Source organism: Leucoraja erinacea, chromosome 1 (assembly GCF_028641065.1).
Source record: "Leucoraja erinacea ecotype New England chromosome 1, Leri_hhj_1, whole genome shotgun sequence".
NCBI classification, from domain to species: Eukaryota; Metazoa; Chordata; class Chondrichthyes; order Rajiformes; family Rajidae; genus Leucoraja; species Leucoraja erinaceus.
Window position 1 is genome coordinate 55,775,165 of NC_073377.1, and position 22,283 is coordinate 55,797,447.

The 22,283-nt window shown below is 43.3% G+C and overlaps 1 protein-coding gene across 4 annotated transcripts in view; it reads left to right on the top strand.

Moving 5' to 3' along the window:
• The window catches only part of LOC129696995 (protein FAM149A-like), a 93,685-nt gene that overhangs the window by 15,232 nt on the left and 56,170 nt on the right, over nt 1–22,283 (top strand). The window contains exons 1-3 of one of the 4 annotated variants that reach the window (XM_055635185.1): nt 5,422–5,880; nt 19,683–19,790; nt 20,839–20,974. In XM_055635185.1, the coding sequence (XP_055491160.1) occupies nt 5,756–5,880; nt 19,683–19,790; nt 20,839–20,974 (369 nt within the window). In that variant the 5' untranslated portion in view covers nt 5,422–5,755. Of the gene's footprint in view, nt 1–5,421; nt 5,881–19,682; nt 19,791–20,838; nt 20,975–22,283 lie in introns of those variants that run through there. The other 3 variants (XM_055635193.1, XM_055635168.1, XM_055635176.1) reach the window with 3 other exon arrangements.

Genomic DNA, 22,283 nt, shown 5'->3' on the forward strand with positions numbered 1-22,283 from the left:
AGGGGGACTGGTGGTGGTGGGGGGATTTGTAGCTTTATAAGCGCCCTTTATTTGAATACCTTGGGTATGCAAGCAAAGAATTTCACTGTGACTTGTTACATGTGACAATAAAGTATTCAATTCAATGTTGGGTCTAATTGCTCTTTTTGTTCCTGGGTTCAGTCAGAAAAGATTGAAACAATTTTGTTTTGTTCCTTCTTCAATTGCGATTGAAACAATTGAGATAATAGAGTGAATATTTTGTGACTGATTAATAATGTAACTACACAGAATATTAATAATGTATAATAAACAGAAATGTAGATTGGTTGAAAGATACAGTGTGCAAACAGGTCCTTCGGTCCATCGGGTCCACTCCAGCCATCAATCACCTTTTTACTCCAGTTCTATAATCCATTTTTGCATCCCTGCCCCAGACACAATTTACAGAGACCACAAACCTGCACATCTTTGAATATGGGAGGAAACCAGACCGAGAATGTGCAATCTCCACCTAAGCATCACCCGATGTTGGGATTGAACCCGGATTACTGATGCTTTAAGGGCAGCTGCACCACTGTGCAATCCTTACTTAAAATTTAAGTAAAAACTAAAACAGCTTTCAGATGGAATTTTAATATGGCAGGGAAAAAAGTAATAAAAGCTGATCTTGTCTGCAGAAAAAGAATAATGAATTGAAGATGCATGTTCCACATGAAAAGCTGAAGTAATTAACATTTTGGTGGCGATGTGTATTCCACTGATAGAACTTTATAATTCTAATGTTACTGTAGTACTGCATTGAAACATAATATCAGAGCCTCAGATTGTGCACTGGCTCACTTGAAATGATAGAGGCAATGAGATAACAAATAATTAAATGGTGTGCAGTGCATTCAGAAAGTATTCAGACCCCTTCACTTTTTCCACATTTTGTTACGTTACAGCCTTATTCTAAAATGGATTCAATTCATTATTTTTATCATCAATCTACACACAATACCCCATTATAAAAAAGTGAAAACAGGTGTTTAGAAATATTTGCAAAGTAATTAAAAAGAAATAACTGAAATATCACATGTACATAATTATTCAGACCCTTTACTCAGTACATTGTTGAGGCACCTTTGGCAGCGATTACAGCCTCAAGTCTTCTTGGGTTTGATGCTACAAGCTTGGCACAACTGTATTTGGGTAATTTCTCCCATTCTTCTCTGCAGATCCTCTCAATCTCTGTCAGGTTGGATGGGGAGCGTCGATGCACAGCTATTTTCAGGTCCATCCAGAGATGTTTGATCGGGTTCAAGTCCGGACTCTGGCTGGGCCACTCACGGATATTCACAGACTTGCCACTCCTGTGTCGTTTTGGCCGTGTGTTTAGGGTCGTTGTCCTGTTGGACAGAATGCTCTGGAGCAGGTTTTCATCAAGGATCTCTCTGTACTTTGCTCTGTTCATCTTTCCCTCGATCCTCCCAGTTCCTGCTGCTGAAAAACATCCTCACAGCATGATGCTGCCACCACCATGCTTCACCGTAGGTATGGTATTGGCCAGGTGATGAACGGTGCCTGATTTCATCCAGATGTGACTCTTGGCATTCAGGCCAAAGAGTTCAATCTTAGTTTCATCAGACCAGCAAATCTTGTTTCTCATGGTCTGAGAGTCCTTTAGATGCCTTTTGGCAAACTCCAAGCGGGCTGTCATGTGCCTTTTACTGAGGAGTGGCTTCCGTCTGGCCACTCTACCATAAAGGCCTGATTGGTGGAGTTCTGCAGATATAGTTGACCTTCTGGAAGGTTCTTCTATCTCCACAGAAGAACTCTGGAGCTCTGTCAGAGTGACTATTGGGTTCTTGGTCACCTCCCTGACCAAGGCCCTTCTTCCCCGATTGTTCAGTTTGGCCGGGCAGCCAGCACTTTGAAGCGTCCTGGTGGTTCCAAAGATCTTCGATTTAAGAATGACAGAGGCCACTGTGCTCTTCGGGACCTGCAATGCTGCAGAAATTGCTTTATACCCTTCCCCAGATCTGTGTCTCGACACAATCCTGTCTCAGAGGTCTACGGACAATTTTGCTCAAATTTGAGTGCTAGAACAGCTTTGCATGCATCTAATTCTGGAATACAGGTGTTCATAGCTGGGATGTTGCTGTTGAACTGTTTCTTACTGTAGAGAATTAGCAGAAGACTAATGGAATTTTTAAAGGGGAGAAGCTAGGAGGAGTCTGAGACACATCACCACTTGGCACTTAAATGTTTAGGAAGGAACTGCAGTTGCTGGTTTAAACCAAAGATGGGCACAAATTGCTGGAGTAACTCAGTGGGGCAGGTGAAGATTAATCTGAAGAAAAGTCTCGCTCCGAAATGTCACTCATTCCTATCACCACTTGGCACTTCTTGCTGTTTGTAACAGTGTCAGTCAAGTGATTCATACCAACGTGCTTGAGCTCCATTACCATTTGAAGATGGGGATATCCATGGAGTTTCCTTATGCTGCTTAATTGTCTGCTATCATTCATCCCTAAATGTAGCAGGTATGCAAAGATTTGGCCTGATCCATTGGTTGCTGAATTTCTTCTTTCTACAGCATGCTGCTTTTGGTCGAACGTGGACCTGTGCCTTGGTTTCACCAGTTTGCTGGCTCTTTGTTCAGATATACCTGATGTGGGTCTGGGTTGACTAGATTGACTGGTTGGAATTCAATGCAAAACAATGTGGCAATGGAGAGCAGCGGGAGCCACGCTGGCAGCAGCTCATTATTATTGTGGAAGATAGACACAAACTTTGGGAGTTACTCAGCGGGACTGGCAGCATCTCTGGATAGAAGGAATGGGTGATATTTCAGGTCAAGACCCTTCTTTATACTGAATCTTTTCAGTCTGAAGAAAGGTCTTGACCCAAAACGCCACCCATCCCTTCTATCCAGAGATGCTGCCTGCCCCGCTGAGTTACTTCAGCATTTTGTGTCTAGCTTCAGTTTAAGGCAGCATCTGCAGTTCCTTCCTGCAACATTATTTTTGTGGAGTTGGATGTTTCACCCGCGCTGCCTTTGGCATCACAGGCATTATTTTGCTGGCCTGGATAGAGTCCCCAGCAGCTGGCAGAGGTATTCACAGACATCTTTAATCTCTCACTACTCCATCTGCTTTAAGAAGACCATGATCATCATCATGTTGAAGAAAAGCAAGGTTGCGTCATGAAGTGCTTTGGGAGTTTGCTGATGGCTCACATTAACTCCAGCCTCTTGGACAGCCTCAATGCACTGCAGTTTGCCTACTGTCGCAGCAGTTCTACAGCAAATGTTATCTCCTTGACCCTAAACACTGGACAGTTTCCTCTCTGCTGTATTCAGGTAACTGAACCATTCTACCACAAGCAGAGAGTGGTCCTGAACTACTACCTACATCATCGAGGAGTCGGTCTATCTTTGATTGAACTCTACTGGTTTTATCTTGCAATAAACATTATTTTCTTATCATGTATCTGTACACCGCGAATGGTTCGATTGTAATCAATTATTGTCTTTCCGCTAGCTGGTTAACACGCAATAAAAGCTTTTCACTACTTGGTACTACACGTGATAATAAGCAAAATTGAACTGAACTCAGAAAAAAACACATCTCTGGAACACCTGAGCAACACCTATTTCAGCCTTGTATTTATTGACTATAGGTCTGCCTTTGACAGCATAGTCCCATCCAGCCACCTATTATACTCCCTATACACTCATGACTGTGTGGCCAAATACTATTGTAACTCCATTTACAAGTTTGCAGACGACACCACTGCAGTGGGCCGAATGACAAACAATAACACGACTGAGTATAGGAAGGAGATGGGGAGTTTAATTAGATGGTGACAGAACAAAAAAAGATTCCCTCAATGTAAGCAAGACAAAGCAACCATTTATCGATTTCAGGAAACAAGGTGGTGTATGGCCTAAGTCAGGAAATGGTTGAGAGCTTCAAGTTCCTAGGCGTAAATATTACCAACAATCATATTGAAGCGGCAGTCCATATTGAGGAGGCTGAGCAAATCTAATTCATCTACAACACCTCTTACAAACTTCCACAGGTTCACTACAGAAAGCATACTGTCGGGATGCATCATTGCTTGATTTGGGATTTGTCGAAGATTGCAAGAAATTCGGGAGAGTAGTGGATGTAGCCTCATCCGTCACACAAACCTTTAAAATGATGAGAGGGATAGACAGAGTTGACGTGGATAAGCTTTCCCCATTGAGAGTAGGGAAGATTCAAACAAGAGGACATGACTTCAGAATTAAGGGACAGAAGTTTAGGGGTAACATGAAGGGGAACGTCTTTGCTCAGAGAGTGGTAGCTGTGTGGAATGAGTTTCCAGTGGAAGTGGTGGAGGCAGGTTCAATTTTATCATTTAAAAATAAATTGGATAGGTATATGGATGGGAAAGGGGAATGGAGGGTTATGGTCTGAGTGCAGGTAGATGGGACTAGGGGAAAATAAGTGTTCGGCACAGACTTGTAGGGCCGAGATGGCCTGTTTCCGTGCTGTAAATTGTTATATGGTTAAACCGGACTCCCCAGCATTGATTCTATTTACACTTTGCACTGCCTTGTGAAAGCACCCATCAAAACCAAAGGTCTTTCCCACCCTAGTCATTCCGCCTTCTCCCCGCTCCCATCGGCAGTAAATACAGAAGTTTGAAAATGTGATCCATCAGACTCGTGGAAAGGATCTTCCCCTCTGTTATCAGGCTTCTGAATGGTCCTTCCATGAGCTTGGGTCAAGCCTGATTCTCCAACCATTCTTCATTCTACCTTTTATCATTATGTATATCTTGATTGCATCTATGTATCGTGTTATCTGATTTGATTGGATAGCACTGAAAGAACAGCTTTTTACTGTCCCTCGGTACACCTAAACCTAAATCTGTAATTTTGGAAATACTTTTTGTATTTTTTTCTCTCAGTCAGACCCTATTAAAGCATGAGTAAAATTGTGTATTCATCATAAGAATACAGTTGTGAATGCAGCTTCCACCTTCATTGTGGTGCAGGAGGGTATTATCCTTGGCACTCATTGCCCTCAGTTGTGCTGGTGTAAAACAATTAGTTTGAATTGTGCTTTTAAAGACCATTGCTTATTTTCTAACAAAAGCTACCAGCACCTTGCTTCAATGCTGTCAGTGCTTTGTGACCCTGTGTTAACAGCTTAATGGATGAACAATTCCATGCAGTTCTCAGCAGCTGTTAGTGCGGTTTGCAGTTTGCCCGAGGCTTTGGAGGGGGGAGGAGGGTGGGGGGGAACACTCGGAGAAAATAAATAACCATCCTATATTGATGTTGCTGTGAGTCATAGTGAGGCTGTTACTGCAGAACATTCTGCTTCATGCAGAACCAATAGAATAAATACTAGCCAACACACACATGCGCGCGCACAAAAAACTCTTTTGATATGACAAGTCTTTCATCTCTGGCATCAGTGTCCATGTGCTCAGGAATTTGACTATTGCACAGTGTATGGAGAGTGGGTGATGAAGAGCAATGCTCTGATCATTATGAAGAACTGATGTCGATGGCCTGAGCATTTGATGTTTGCAAACTGTGAATCCTTTGGAATGCTTCATCTACACTTTGCATTCTGTGTGTAAACCTGCAGACGGCCAGGCTGATAAATGCTGCTTCTGATCACACGTTGCAGCAATATTTGCCTCCTTGCTTGCCATTTGTGCCGCGTGAGCTGCATTGGAAAATGCGTCCTCTTTCTTTGATCTGAAAAATTAAAGATTTAGCGCTTCACTGATGCCTGGTTCCAGCGATGTGTATCCTCCTGGTTTGATGTGCCATTCCAGTAATGTCCAACTACTGTATAAGTGCAGCTGTAAAGAAAGTGAGCTGAACAAAAACCTCAGTCTTATGGTAATAGGGTAAGTTCAAGCTTATAATCACATTGTAAAACTTTTACTGGATATTCGTATAAAGATCCTGTATCTTATAAAGCAGGTATGCAAAGTGTCAATTCATTATAGATTCACTGAACCATTTTAATCATGTTGTATTTGCTGCTCTCATCAAATTTGGGTGATTTTTCTTAAATAATGGTTCTCTAATGTTTGCAAAAGACAAAATGAATTATCTGCAAATTCCCAAGCATGACGTTAGGATTTATATGATTACATCCCTGTTCAGTCAAAGATTATGCATACAGCCTCTGGTAAACTTCTGTAATTATTTCATGACAAATCTGGCACTCATTCAAATTGGGTGGGGAAAAAATGTATCTAACCATTGTTGGTTTATTGAGCCTTTTGCTGGTTGACTAGTTGATTGACTAATTTTAAAAAGAGCACTGAGGAAAAATGTACATGTGCATTAATAATTTCTCAAAGAACACGATACCTCAAATAGAAAGTTCAGACCGGAAAATGCTTCACATAGAGAAATGTGTGCTGAAATTTCACAAATCAGTTTATCTGGGCTTGCGGGTTTTAGGCTATCTTAGGCTTTTAAAAAGTGCCTAATTCCTCAGCCTATAACACCCGTACACAGTGACTGAGCGTATTTCAGGAGCTGCGTGAGAAATTTAGCTTAGTTGTGGAATGTCCCACCCTGGCATGAGGTCTTGATTTCATCGTGGAATATCCAGCGGAGTGCTTTTGAATCACTTTATGCAAGGAAAGGTGAATCGGGTGCAAATGACCGACCTGCTTCCCAGTATTTGATAGGACATCTCGGAGGCAAAAGTATGGATTGCAGCTGAAGATCGGAGGGAGACATTTGGGGGTTGGGGTGTTCTGGTGGGGTTGACGTACTCCCAACCAAAGTAGAAACGGCGGTGGTTTATGGGCAGCACAGTGGTGCAGCGGTAGAGTTGCTGCCTTACAGCACCAGAGTCCTGGGTTCAATCCTGACTACAGGTGTGGTCTGTACGAAATTTGTATGCTCCCCGTGACATTTCTCCAGGTGCTCCGGTTTCCTCCCACAAGCTAAAGACGTATAAGGTTTGTAGGTTAATTGGCTTTGGTAAAGATTATGAATTGTCCCTAGTGTGTGTAGGTTAGTGCTAGAGTACGGGACTAGCTGGTCGGCATGGACTCGGTGGGCCAAGGGGCCTGTTCCTGTGCTGTGCCTCTAAACTAAACTAAATTCTTGTGTGCAAAATATGAATGCATCTGGTATTGGTTTATTATTGTCATTTGTACTGAGATGAAGTGAAAAACTATGTAGGAAGGAACTGCAGATGCTGGTTTAAATCGAAGATAGACACAAAATGCTGGAGTAACCAAACGGAACAGGCAGCATCTCTGGAGCGAAGGAATGGGTGACATTTTGGGTTGAGACCCTTCTTCAGTCTCGACCCGAAACGTCACCCATTCCCTCTCTCCAGAGATGCTGCCTGTCCTGCTAAGTTACTCCAGCATTTTGTGTCTAACCGTGAAAAACGTTGTTTTGTGTGCTCTCCAAATAGACCGTACCTTACATGAGTGCACCAAGCAGTGGAAAAGAGAACAAAGCAGTGTGCAGAATATAGTGTTACAGCTGCAGAGAAAGAGCAGATAACATAGAAACATAGGAACATAGAACATAGGTGCAGGAGGAGGCCATTCGGCCCTTCGAGCCAGCACCGCCTTTCATTGTGATCATGAATGACCTATCAATAACCCGTGCCTGCCTTGAAGGGCTGAATGGCCTCCTCCTGCACCTATTTCAAGTTCAAGTGAGTTTATTGTCATGTGTCCCTGTAGAGGACAATGAAATTCTTGCTTTGCTTAAGCACACAGAAAATAGTAGGCATTTACTACAAAACAGATAAATGTGTCCATATACCATGATATAAATATATACACACATGAATAAATAAACTGGTAAAGTGCAAATAACAGAAAGTGGTTATTAATAATCAGAGTTTTGTCCGAGCCAGGTTTAATAGCCTATATTCTATGTTTCTATGTTTCTATATTGTATCTACCTTCACAATTGTGGATATGTTAACCCTTTGTGTTCATTTCAATGGAGTTAATTCACAGCAGTTAATACACTGAGGTGGCATCTTTGCAACTTTTTTTCTTAAGTGCACTTAGAAATAAGTTGGCATTTACTTACTATGACCTATTAATATTAATCATTAATTCAATGACCTTGTCATGGCTTTAATTCCAATAATTCCACGAGCTATGATCTTGGTAGCTATGAGCTATGGTCTCAGTAGCTTCAGCTCACAACTACAAAGCCTGCAATAGCAGGCATCAATTAGGGAGATACAGGTGCACAACCTTTTATCCGAAAGCCTTGGGACCAGACACTTTTCGTAATTCAGAATTTTCGGAATGGAAGATTTTTAGCGTAGATTTTAACGGCTGGCTCAGTGGTAGAGTGCTCGGCTCATATCCGCAAGGTCGCGAGTTTGCGCCTCGATCCCGGCAGTTACTCGATTTCGCGAGTTTCGCGAGTTTGAGTCTTCAATGTCGTTTTTTCTTGCAGAATAGGAGAGAATAGGGAGGGTTAGGCTGGGATCATTCTCTGCGAGATGATCTTAGTGCGGGAGACAAGTGTAGGAGAGGTGTACTGACTGTGTGGGCAGAACTTTGGAAGTGATTGCCCACCATTCTCAAAAGCCGCTGTGTTTCCCTGTCCCTCCAACTCCAGAGGAATCCGCTGCCCGATGGGCCGCTATGGCGACAAGTGGCAGTTCGCCCACAGTCCGAGCTGCGCCCCCTCATCCGCAACCCGGGTTCCTCTGGAGTTGGAGCGGGGCTGGGCTAGAGTTGTTGCTGGCTGTGAGTCTCTGGGATCTCCGTGCTTGCAGTGGGCCTGGGGGTCGGTGTCCCGATGAGGGGGCGCAGCTCGGGCTGTGGGCGAACTGCCACTTGTCGCTGTAGCAGCGCATCGGGGAGCGGCTTCTGGTGGTCCTGACGTCTCTCAGCTCCTGTCCAGGGGGGTGGCCGGAGACGTCAGGACCAACAGGAACCCACTCTCCGATGGGCCGCTACAGCGACAAGTGGCAGTTCGCCCACAGCCCGAGCTGCGCCCCCTCATCCGCAACCCGGGTTCCTCTGGAGTTGGAGCGGGGCTGGGCTAGAGTTGCTGCTGGCTGTGAGTCTCTGGGATCTCCGTGCTTACAGTCGGTGTCCCGTTGGTCCTGACATCTCCGGTCACCCCTCTGGACTGGAGCTGAGACTGGGAACTGTACCGCCCTTGCCCCCTCCCTCTGCAACTGCAAACAACTCCACAGTTCCCAGTCTCAGCTCCTGTACAGGGGGTGGCCGGAGACGTCACAGCCCGAGCTGCGCCCCCTCATCCGCAACCCCAAGACCAAGACGCACCTTGCACACCATCAGCTTCGGTCCCTACGGGGAGCGTGTTCCTCCGGAATTGGAACGGGGCTGGGCTGCTGCTGGCTGTGGGTCTCTGGGATCTCCGTGCTTGCAGTGGGCCTGGGGGCTGGTGTCCCGTTGGTCCTGACGTCTCCGGTGACTGGCACTAGCTCCGACGTGAAGACAGTGCAAAGCCCCCGTGCAATGGGCGGGGAGCTGGAGAGGGGAGGGAAGGGGTCACACACATGGACGGGAAGCAGAGGGGTGTAGGTGGGGTGAAACTTAAGGGAGTGACAATTTGTTGCTGCCTGCCCGCTGAGTTTAAAAGTTCTCATGCAAGACTCACGATACAGTGTGTATCGTGTCTACTGTGGGAACATTTTAACTCAGCGGGCAGGTAGCAGCATATTGTCAATTATTAACCCTCCCGCGCAATATACCCTCGCCTTCTCTTTTATGAATGGGGATTTAGTTCCCCTTTCTTCGAGGACCGACCGGAGGTTCCGCTGTCACCTCTGCGGGCCGCCCTCGGTGAATGTTTTCAAGGACCTTTCTTCAAGGACCGAAAAAATGTCGCTATTCGGAGGTTTTCGTTATTTGGAACTTCGGATAAAAGGTTGTGCACCTGTACCATGCGGAGGTGGTGGATTTTGCCAACTCAGCAAGTAAAATAAGTCTTTAAATTTCTTGCTCATGAATAGGTTATTTTGGGCAGTTTTGGAGAAAGATTGTTACTTTAATTTAGTTTTTTGTTATCTGTACTGAGGTACATTGAAAAGCTTTTGTTGGGTGCTAACCCATCAGCGGAAAGACAATACATGATTACAATCGAGTCATCCATGGTGTACAGACACATGATAAAGGGAAATAATGTGAATAATATTTAGTGCAAGATAAAGTCCAGTAAGGTCTGATCAAAGTTAGTCTGCGGGTCTCCAATGAGGTAGAGGTCGCTCAAGGCTGCTCTCTAGTTGTTGGTAGGATGGTTCAGTTGCCAGATAGCAGCTGGGAAGAAACTACCCATGGATCTGGAATATTAATATTAATATTAATATCAGCTGGAGGTAAGTTTAAAAAAGATCAGAATTTTTGGTGAGGAGTGAAATAATGGCGCTGTTGTCAACCTCAGAGAGAGTTCCACATGAAGATCCAGCAATCACTCTGGCAATAACATCCACTATAATGCTTCTTGCTGCTGCCAATAGCTGCAAACCCTGAATTGTGAACAACCATGGAAGTAAATCAGGAAGCAAAAACACCTATCTATAGTTACATTATAAGAGCAGCTGAATAATGGTTAGAACACATATAAAGGTCCACCACCGATTTTCTGGTGCCCTTGGTTTCTGAGAGGAGTCCAACAGAACCGGAAAAGGGCCACCGGGGGAGCCAAGATACCGGCCCGCAAAGTCTGACTCGGAGGTTGGCGATGGGAACAGATGTGCCGGCTCTGGCCAGGCCGGAGTTCCAAAGCCTCGGCAGTAGGGGGCAAATTCGACCCACCGATCAGCGAGGAAGTCCCGATGAGTTAGAGATCGCCAGCTCACCCAACCTTGGCACCACATTTTCAGGGGAACTTCCAGGGGGATTTCAAGTGTGCACTCAGAATTTTGTCCAAATTAAAGCAGGTAAGGACCCCCAGTCTCTGGAAAATCGTTGGTGGACCTGCACCTGATAGCGTAGAAAGTGAAATAGATAAACCATTTGCAACAATAAAAACATTATTTTTTTAATTTTGAAATATGCATGTTTGAGCATTATGGTATATGCATATAAAACCAGTTTTCTCTTGGACCAGATAATCCATAAAAAAAAAAAAAAGAGATCGATGATATTCAAAGGGACTTAGATATGCAGTTTGGAGGACAAATGATATATTGGCCTTTATTAAGAACGGATTTGAATAAATGGGGTAATGATGCAGACACAAGGAGCTGCAAATGCTAGTTTACAAAGAGAGACTGGTGGCAAAGAGCTGGAGCAACTTGGCCGGTCAGGCAGCATCTCTGGTGAACATGGACAGTAGAGATTTTAGGTTGGGACCATTCTTTATCTGATTGCAGTTGGGGGTAGGGGGTGAAATCTGGAAGAGAGCTGAGACTGGGACAAAGCCTGGCAAGTGATTCTGGGTCAGAACATGGTTGAAGAGCAGGAGAGTTGCAGGGATTACACAGGGGGAGCAGTGAGAGAGGGTCTCGCAGAATTCCTGTCAAATGGAGGAAGTGGACTACATCAAAATATGTATATCTTGAAGAGATTTAGCAGTGGAACATTAAGATGTGTCTTATTGCAATTTGCAAAGAGTAGGAGTGAACGGGTCCTTTTCAGAATGGCAGGCAGTGGCGAGTGGAGTGCCGCAAGGCTCGGTGTTGGGGCCGCAACTGTTTACCATATATATTAATGATTTGGAAGAGGGAATTAGGAGCAACACTATCAAGTTTGTGGATGATACAAATCTGGGTGGCAGTGTGAACTGTGAAGAAGATGTTAGGAGATTGCAGGGTGACCTGGACAGGTTGAGCGAGTGGGCAGATGCGTGGCAGATGCAGTATAATATAGATAAATGTGAGGTTATCCACTTTGGTGGCAAAAACAAGGGGGCAGATTATTATCTCAATGGGGTTAGGTTAGGTAAAGGGGAGGTACAGTGAGACCTGGGCGTCCTTGTACACCCGTCACTGAAATTTGGTTTACAGGTACAGCAGGCAGTGAAGAAAGCTAATGGAATGTTGGCCTTCATAACAAGAGGATTTCAGTATATGAGTAAAGAGGTTCTTCTGCAGTTGTATAGGGCTCTGGTGGGGCCACATCTGGAGTATTGTGTACAGTTTTGGTCTCCTAATTTGAGGAAGGACATCCTTGTGATTGAGGCAGTGCAGCGTAGGTTCACGAGATTGATCCCTGGGATGGCGGGACTGTCATATGAGGAAAGATTGAAAAGACTAGGCTTGTATTCACTGGAGTTTAGAAGGATAATGGGGGATCTTATAGAAACATATAAAATTATAAAAGGAGTGGACAAGCTAGATGCAGGAAAAATGTTCCCAATGTTGGGCAAGGCAAGAACCAGGGGCCACAGTCTTAGAATAAAGGGGAGGTCATTTAAGACTGAGGTGAGAAAAAACTTTTTCGCCCAGAGAGCTGTGAATTTATGGAATTCCCTGCCACAGAGGGCAGTGGAGGCCAAATCACTGGATGGATTTAAGAGAGAGTTAGATAGAGCTCTAGGGGCTAGTGGAGTCAAGGGATATGGGGAGAAGGCAGGCACGGGTTATTGACAGGGGACGATCAGCCATGATCACAATGAATGGCGGTGCTGGCTAGAAGGGCCGAATAGCCTCCTCCTACACCTATTTTCTATGGTTCTATGTAATTATACGGGGCCTTGGTGAGACTACACCTGGAGTATTAAGTACAGTTTTGATCTCCTTACATTAAAAAGGATATACCAGTAGAGAGAATGCAGTGAAGTTTCATTTAATTGAAGGGTGGTGGGTTTGCCATATGAGGAAAGATTGAATAGTGTAAGTCTGTGTTCCTTTGAGCTGAGAAAAAATGAAAGGCGACACACTCAAAATTAAACAATTCTTGCAGTGCTCAGCAGGCTGGATAGATTAAGCACACTTCCTCAGGCTGATGTACAGCATAGGAACCACTTTGGCCCACAATGATGTGTTGAGAATCAGGGGTCACAATCTTAGAATAAGGTGCAGTCTGTTTAGGACTTGGATTGGAAATCACCCAGAAGGTGAAAATTCTATGAAATTCTCTATCGTAGAAGTCTATGAAGTCAGCTGTTGAATTCATTCGAAATACAAAATTTACGATTGTTAATGAAATCAATGGATATGGGATAGCACGAGAAAATGACATTGAGATTGAAGGTCAGCCATGAACTTGTCGAATGATGTAGCAGTTTGAAAGGCCAAATATGGCCATGTTGCTATTATTTATTTTGTTTGTATGATGATGAGTGAAAACCTCATGTGACCTTTTTATTTGTAAACTGCTAAAGGGCTATCACTGGACGGGTTTTATAATTCTACACAAACTGAAATCCAAACTTGTAATCATCTTGAATAAAGTCAGAAGATGCTGGAAAACCCCAATGGGTTAAGTAGCTTCTTCTGGCCTGTGGAAGCTATAATCCCTATGTGATAATGTACTTTGAAGCGCTTTGAAGTACACAAGAAAAATGTGACTGCCATTTGATCTTGGTTAATGTACAAAAGTAATAATTCTCTGGAAATCAGTGGGGGAATTTATTTGAATTTCAGGAAATGATAGGATTAAGGATTAAACAATTCATATCATTTCAGGAAGCATGATCTTAAAATTCTATTGGTTAGTGTTATGGTAAATAGAGAGCTGTTATATTAGATCCACAAGATACAGCCCAGCTTTAAAAGGCTAACGCACAGTGAATACCTAATGTAATACTAGCTTCACACTGCAATCATCAAAGTTTCATTCTAACCAATGTCAAATATTTCATGAATCTTAATTAATTAAATGAATTCAATTAAAAATATGATCGTGTTAACGATGCAATTATGGATGCATTGTGTAATTATTTAAAAAACACAAAAAGTCAATTTTGCATTTAAGACATATTAAAAGCATTTAAATTAACCTTGCCCTTCTTCCCCATTCCTCCCCTCCCCCACCCCCCGCTCATTATTTTGCTGAAGTCAGAGTATTTGGAGAATTTTAATATGAGTGACACTTTTTAACATTGTCCCCTAATAACTTCACTAAAAATAACGAGCTCAATTTGAAGAGCACCAAGAACAATCACCAACTGGAACACTCAGTAGAACTCTGCAACCTACGGTAATTTTTTCCATCAGTGAAAGACTGCCTTCAGATAAATTAGTAGGAAGGAACTGTAGATGCTGGTTTAATCAGAAGATCAAAGTTATCTTGTTGAGTCTCATTGTACTCGTTTTCACCTAACAAACAGCTCACAATGGCCTGATTCCTTTTATCATCGTCACTTTTTTGCACGTCAATCATTCATTTGTTCTATATCTATCTACATCGCTGTCTATTTCTCTCATTTTCCTTTCCCCCGATCCTCAGTCTGAAGATGGGTCTCGACTCGAAACGTCACCTATTCCTTTTCTACAGAGATGTTGTCTGACCCGTTCAGATAAAATAAGTTTGAAACCAAAATGCAGATAGTGGAGATGGTTGTGAACAATTGCAGCAGGGTCTTGATCAATTAATTGTCCAGGTGGGCTGAGGAATGGTCAATGGAATTTAATAATGGAAGCAAAGAGTAGGAGTGAACAGGTCCTTTTCAGAATGGCAGGCAGTGGCGAGTGGAGTTTACCATATATATTAATGATTTGGAAGATGGAATTAGGAGCAACACTAGCAAGTTTGCGGATGACACAAAGCTGTGTGGCAGTGTGAACTGTGAAGAAGATGTTAGGAGATTGCAGGGTGACCTGGACAGGTTGAGAGAGTGGGCAGATGCGTGGCAGATGCAGTATAATACAGATAAATGTGAGGTTATCCACTTTGGCGGCAACAACAAGGGGGCAGATTATTATCTCAATGGGGTTAGGTTAGGTAAGGGAAAGGTACAGTGAGACCTGGGTGTCCTTGTACACCAGTCACTGAAAGTTGGCGTGTAGGTACAGCAGGCAGTGAATAAAGCTAATGGAATGTTGGCCTTTATAACAAGAGGATTTCAGTATTGGAGTAAAGAGGTTCTTCTGCAGTTGTATAGGGTTCTGGTGAGACCACATCTGGAGTATTGTGTACAGTTTTGGTCTCCTAATTTGAGGAAGGACATCCTTGTGATTCAGACAGTGCAGCGTAGGTTCACGAGATTGATCCCTGGGATGAGGAATAAGAGGAAAGATTGAAAAGACTAGGATTGTATTCACTGGAGTTTAAAAGGATGAGGGGGAATCTTATAGAAACATATAAAATTATAAAAGGATTGGACAAGCTAGATGCAGGAAAAATGTTCCCAATGTTGGGCGAGTCCAGAACCAGGGGCCACAGTCTTAGTATAAAGGGGAAGCCATTTAAGACTGAGGTGAGAAAAAACGTTTTCACCGAGAGAGTTGTGAATTTGTGGAATTCCCTGCCACAGAGGGCAGTGGAAGCCAAATCACTGGATGGATTTAAGAGAGAGTTAGATAGAGCTCTAGGGGCTAGTGGAATCAAGGGATATGGGGAGAAGGCAGGCACGGATTATTGATTGGGGACAATCAGCCATGATCACAATGAATGGCAGTGCTGGCTCAAAGGGCCGAATGGCCTTCTCCTGCACCTATTTTCTATGTTTCTATGTTTCTAATGCAGAGAAATGTGAGATGTTGCATTTTGGACAAGTCTAACATGGGCAGGACCTACACAGTGAATGATGGGCTCTGGGGAGTGTTCTAGAGCAGAGGGATCAAGGGGTACAGGTGCATGGTTCATGGAAGGTCCAGTAGCAGGTATATGTGGTCAAAAAGGCTTTTGGTACATTGGCCATCAGTATTGAGTATAGAAGTTGGGAGATAGACACAAAAAGCTGGAGTAACTCAGCGAGACAGGCAGCATCTCTGGAGAGAAGGAATGGGTGACATTTTGGGACAACTTGCATCTATAATTGCATCGTTAATGTAATCACAGTTTTAGTTGAATTAATTTTATTAATAAAGATAGCTTCATGAAATACTCGACATTGGTAAATGAAATTTTGATGATTACAGTGTGAAGCTAGTATTACATTAGGTATTCACTGTACGTAAGTCTTTTAAAGCTGGGCTGCATCTTGTGGATCTAATATAAGTTGGGAGGTCATGTTGCAGTTGTATAATAAGTTGGTGAGACCACATTTAGAGTATGGTGTTCATTTTTGAGCACCATGTTATAGGAAAGAGGTTGTCAAGCTGGAAAGGGTACAGAGAAGATTTACAAGGATGTTGCCAGGACTAGATGGTCTGAGCTATAGGGAGAGGTTGAATAGGCTGGGACTCTATTCATTGTGACTTTTGATTTTTTGATTTTGTGTCTTTGGAGCGATTTCTATCTTTAATTTGTGTATTGATGATGTCCTTATTATTTATTTTTTCGCCGACTATATGTTTTTTTTCTCTTCTGTTAATTTTTGTAAGGTGTCCTTGAGACTTTGAAAGGTGGCCAGAAGATTTTAATATTGATAAATGTATTGTGATTTTATGTGCTGTAAGGTGTCCTTGGGTGTCCAGAAAGGCGCCAGCAAATAAAATGCATTATTATTATTATTATTATTATTATTATTATTATTATTATTATTATTATTATTATTATTCTCTGGAGTGCAGGAGGATGAATAAAATCATGAGAGGAATAGATCGGGTGGATGCACAGAGTCTCTTACCCAGAGTAGATGAATCGAGGACCAGAGGACCTAGGTTTAATGTATTGGGGAAAAGATTTAATAGGAATCTGAGGGCTTCCTTTTTGCACACAAAGGGTGGTGGGTGTATTGAACAAGCTACCATAGAAGGTAATTGAGGCTGGGACCATCTCAATGTTTAAGAAGCAGTTAGACAGGTACATGGATAGGACAGGTTTGGAGGGATATGGACCAAATGCAGGGAGGTGGGATTAGTGTAGCTGGGACATGTTGGCCAGTGTGGGCAAGTTGGGCGGAAGGGCCTGTTTCCACACTGTATCACTCTATGACTCTATGAATCTGGATAGATATATAGTTAGATATAGCTGAACCACAACATTTATTTTGGAAATTAACAAGCTGAAAAAAGATATCTAGCAAAACAAAACTCCAGGGGGGATTTTTTTTAATCCAACCTCCTCGCAGTAATTAGATACTATTATGGCTTACAAAAACAGTTTGTCATTATCACCACAGGTGGCCATTAAAACTGACAAGCAATTGCTTCTATTGACACTTGTACAATAATACTCAATTAAACAGCGCAACATACAGCCTTAAGTATTTTTAACTTGCAGTAACAAAAATAAACTTGAAGCTATTATGTCCATGCCAACCAGTGATCACCCCATTCTTGAACACTATCCTACACACTTGGGGCAATATCCAGTTTTTACTGAAGCCAATTAACCTACAAACCTGCACGTCTTTGAAGTATGGGAGGAAACCGGAGCACCCGGTGAAAATCCACGCAGTCATAGGGAGAACGTGCAAGCTTTGTACAGACAGCGCCCATATTCAGGATCGCTCCCAGGCCTCTGGTGCTGTAAGGCAGCAAATCTACTGCTGCGCCGCTGTGCCGCATTTTTTTGTTTTGAAAATCATTCTGGAGAGAAAAACCTTTGTTATTGCGAGTCAGAAACTGTGCTGGTACATGCCACTTTAATTCTCAATCCGAGACCCATGAGTGCCTTGCTGCACTGTTATAAGGCTAAAATTCAGGCTTGAGGAGCAACAACTCATCTTCCGTCTAAGCATGCTGCAGCCTTCCAGACATGACACTGAATCCTTCAGCTTCAGGTGACTTGCTTTCTCCACCTGTATAAGAACAGTCAGCTACAGGGAGTCTCAACGATTTCCGCCCAGTGGCACTCACCCCTGTCATTGCTAAGTGCTTTGAGCGGCTGATCTTGGCTCACCTCAAAGCCTGCCTCCCCCCCACACTGGACCCCCATCAGTTTGCCTACCGGGCCAACAGGTCTACAGAGGACGCCATATCGGCGGCCCTACACTCTGCCCTGACCCACCTGGACTACAACAACTCCTACATCAGGCTGCTGTTCATTGATTTCAGCTCTGCCTTTAACACCGTCATCCCCGCCAGCTTGATCACCAAACTCAGCGGACTTGGCATCTCCACCTCCCTCTGCAACTGGACACTGGACTTCCTCACTAACAGACCACAGTCTGTTAGGGTCAATAATCTCACCTCCTCCACTATAACACTGAACACCGGAGTGCCACAGGGCTGTGTGCTCAGCCCTCTCCTCTACTCCCTCTTCACCCACGACTGCATCCCAAAGTACGGATCCAACGCCATTATTAAGTTTGCTGACGATACCTCGGTAGTAGGACTGATCAGCGACAATGATGAGTCAGCCTACAGGGAGGAGATCCAGCACCTGACAGCCTGGTGTGCCAACAATAACCTCGTCCTCAACTCCAAGAAGACGAAGGAGATTATTGTTGACTTCAGGCAGACCAGAGGAGGCAGTCATACCCCCATCCATATAAACGGGACTGAGGTGGAGCGCGTCTCCAGCTATAAATTCCTCGGAGTACATATCTCGGAGGATTTGTCCTGGTCCCTCAATACCTCCAAGCTGATCAAAAAGGCACAGCAGCGCCTTTACTTCCTGAGGAGGCTCAAGAAAGCCCACCTGTCCACCCGGATCCTGACCAACTTTTACCGCTGTACCATAGAGAGTATCCTGACCACCTGCTTCACGGTATGGTACAGCAGCTGCACTGCTGCGGACAGGAAGGCACTACAACGGGTGGTGAAAACAGCGCAACACATCATCGGTGCCCCGCTCCCCGCCATGGATGCCCTCCAACAAAAACTGTGTCTGAGACGGGCTGGGAAGATCATCAAAGACCCCTCACACCCCAACCATGGACTGTTTGCCCTCCTCCCATCAGGGAGGCGGTACAGGAGCCTCGGGTCACGTACTAGTAGGATGAGGAACAGCTTCTACAATAATACAATCACGTTGCTGAACTCGGAGTCCCGCCGATAGATTTCTCCGGTCCCTCCGTCCCCATTGTTTAATTATTCTGTATTTTTTGATTATTCTGTACCTTCTCTCTTTCTATTTATTTATCTATTTATTTATTTATTTATTTTTAAATTTCTTTATACACAACTACTACGGACTGACGCAAAACTGCATTTCGTTGTACTCATACTTGTATTTGTGCGATGACATTAAAGTTGAATTGAATTGAACTGTTGGGGAAGTCTAGAACAAGGGGTCACAGTTTGAGGATAAGTCTTTTAGGACCGCGATGAGAAAATCATTTTTTACATTTTTTCATTTTGGTGAATCTGTGGAAATTCTCTGGTAAAGGTATCAGGGGGTATGGAGAGAAGGCAGGTATCAGGGGGTATGGGATACTGAGTTGGATGATCAGCCATGATCATATTGAATGGCGGTGCTGGGTCGGAGGGCCAAATGGCCTTCTCCTGCACCTATTTTCTATATTTCTATGTTTCTAACTGGCCATTCATCCTGCAAGAGATCCATCTGTGATATTGGTTTAGTTTTCCTTTCTCCATTAGTACAGCCTGATGTGCAAGACCTGACCACCAGCACATCACACTGTGTCATTACCCTCTACCTGCTGAATGTCTAAACAAAGCTCTGAACTCGCACAGGGCTCTGCTCAAATATGATGTTGGGACTAGTTTTTAAACCATTTTACCAAGGAGTTAATGCTATTTAATTATGAACCTCTTCATTACCAACAGGAAAGGTTTGTCAAAAGGAAACAGTGACTATCTTCCTGAGAAAACAAGTGATTCTCTTCCAACTAATTTCACAAAACATGTCCAAGGAGCAATTCATAGTTACAACAGGTAAAATGTTTTCATGCATTATTCAAGTGATAATTAGAGAGAAACTGCACAGTAATGAATGATTAATGTACACAGGATAGGATTAGTTTAGTCCTGAAGTGAAGCCAGGTGTGATTATTGAATACTCTGCACGGTTGTCCTAACTGGGCACATGCTATCATTGTACCTGTTTTGAAGGTGTAAATAAAAAGATTGTCAGTACATTTAATTGCAACTTTTCCCAATTTTCAAACTCTGGGACATTACAGTTTGCTCCGTTTCTTTAATTGTAATTACATTTTTTGTTGACCTAGTTGAGTTATTTTGGGTTCATTAGGAAATGTATTATGAATTTGTTAGTTTTTGTGTCAATCAGCCCATCTGGCAACTCGTTCATGCCTATTAAGATGCCCCATCTAAGCTGGTCCCATTTGCCTGCATTTGGCCCATATCCATCCTATCCATGTACCTGTCTAATGTATTTTACATGTTGATATGGTGCTTGCCTTAACTGCGTCCTTTGCCAGCTTGTTGCATATACCCACCACATTCTGTGTGGGAAAACGTACCCCTCAGGTTCATATTACATTTCTCTACTCTCATCTTAGATCCATGCCTTCCCATTTGTGATTCCCTCGCCCTGCAAAAAAGTCTATTCATTCACCAATCTATACCCCTCATGATTTTATACACCTCTGTAACATTATCCCTCACCCTCCTGCACCCCAAAGAATAAAGTCCTAGCTTGTTCAAACACGCTCTATAGCTCAGGCTCTTGAATCCTGGCCGCATCCTCATTAAATTTCTTTGCACACTTTCCAGCTTAATGGCATCTTTCCCGCAGCAGGGTGACCAGAACAGAATTTACGTAAATATTCCAAATGCGCCTCTTGTACAACAGTAGTGTAATGTTCCAACTTCCATACTCAATTCCCTGACTGATGAAGGCCAGCATACGAAAAGCTACCTTCTTCACTCAATCTAATTGTGATGCCACTTTCAGGGGACTATGTACTTGTATTCTGAGATCCACCCCCCTGCTCTACAGCCCTTTTACTTTTCTCTTCAGTAGTGAATCCATTGCATCAGAATCGTCTGCTGGCCATAGTCCTCCAACAGACCTTAACAATTCCTGGTTTGGAATTCAAAGCTATACGACAAGCCTGTCCACTGAATGTAGTTCAGTGTACTCCTGGAGAGATGATGTGAGTATTGCCTGGACACGGGGATTGTATTTAGGGATTTAAGATTGCATGAAAAGGATGTTGGGTTATAAACTCATGAAGGATGCTGGAGTTATTGACAGAGTGAACAAGATGATGGGAGATGTAGACGCAACTATATGATGGGATTATAACCTTATAGGCAGCGTCATGAAGGAGAATATTTTTGGGCAGGGTGAAGAGGTTGTGGAAGATTCAGCCCATCTATTGTAGCACCATCGATATTTGATTCCATAGATTTTAATAGAACCAAATGTTCTGGATGAAGGTGTGGTAAATTGGATTAGTAAGTATGCAGATGATACCAAGATAGTGGATAATGAAGAGGATTTCCAAAGTCTACAGAGTGATTTAGGCCATTTGGAAGAATGGGCTGAAAGATGGCAGATGGAGTTTAATGCTGATAAATGTGAGGTGCTACACCTTGGCAGGACAAATCAAAATAGGACGTACATGATAAATGGTAGGGAATTGAAGAATGCAGTTGAACAGAGGGATCTGGGAATAACCGTGCATAGTTCCTTGAAGATGGAATCTCATATAGATAGGGTGGTAAAGAAAGCTTTTGGTATGCTAGCCTTTATAAATCAGAGCATTGAGTATAGAAGCTGGGATGTAATGTTAAAATTGTACAAGCATTGGTGAGACCAAATCTGGAGTATGGTGTACAATTTTGGTCGCCCAATTATAGGAAGGATGTCAACAAAATAGAGAGAGTACAGAGGAGATTTACTAGAATGTTGCCTGGGTTTCAACAACTAAGTTACAGAGAAAGGTTGAATAAGTTAGGTCCTTATTCTCTGGAGCGCAGAAGGTTAAGGGGGGACTTGATAGAGGTCTTTAAAATGATGAGAGGGATAGACAAAGTTGATGTGGACAAGCTTTTCCCTTTGATAATAGGGAAGATTCAAACAAGAGGACATGACTTCAGAATTAAGGGACAGAAGTTTAGGGGTAACATGAGGGGGAACTTCTTTACTCAGAGAGTGGTAGCTGTGTGGAATGAGCTTCCAGTGGAAGTGGTGGAGACAGGTTCGATGGTATCATTTAAAAATAAATTGGATAGGCATATGGATGAGAAGGGAATGGAGGGTTATGGTATGAGTGCAGGCAGGTGGGACTAAGGGAAAATAATTGTTCGGCACGGACTTGTAGGGCCGAGTTGGCCTGTTTCCGTGCTGTAATTGTTATATGGTTATATGTTATGTACATGGGCTGGCCTATAGTAGAGCACACATGTAACACCAATCAATGATAATAAACCTCTGCTACCAAAGGCTCATATTTACCT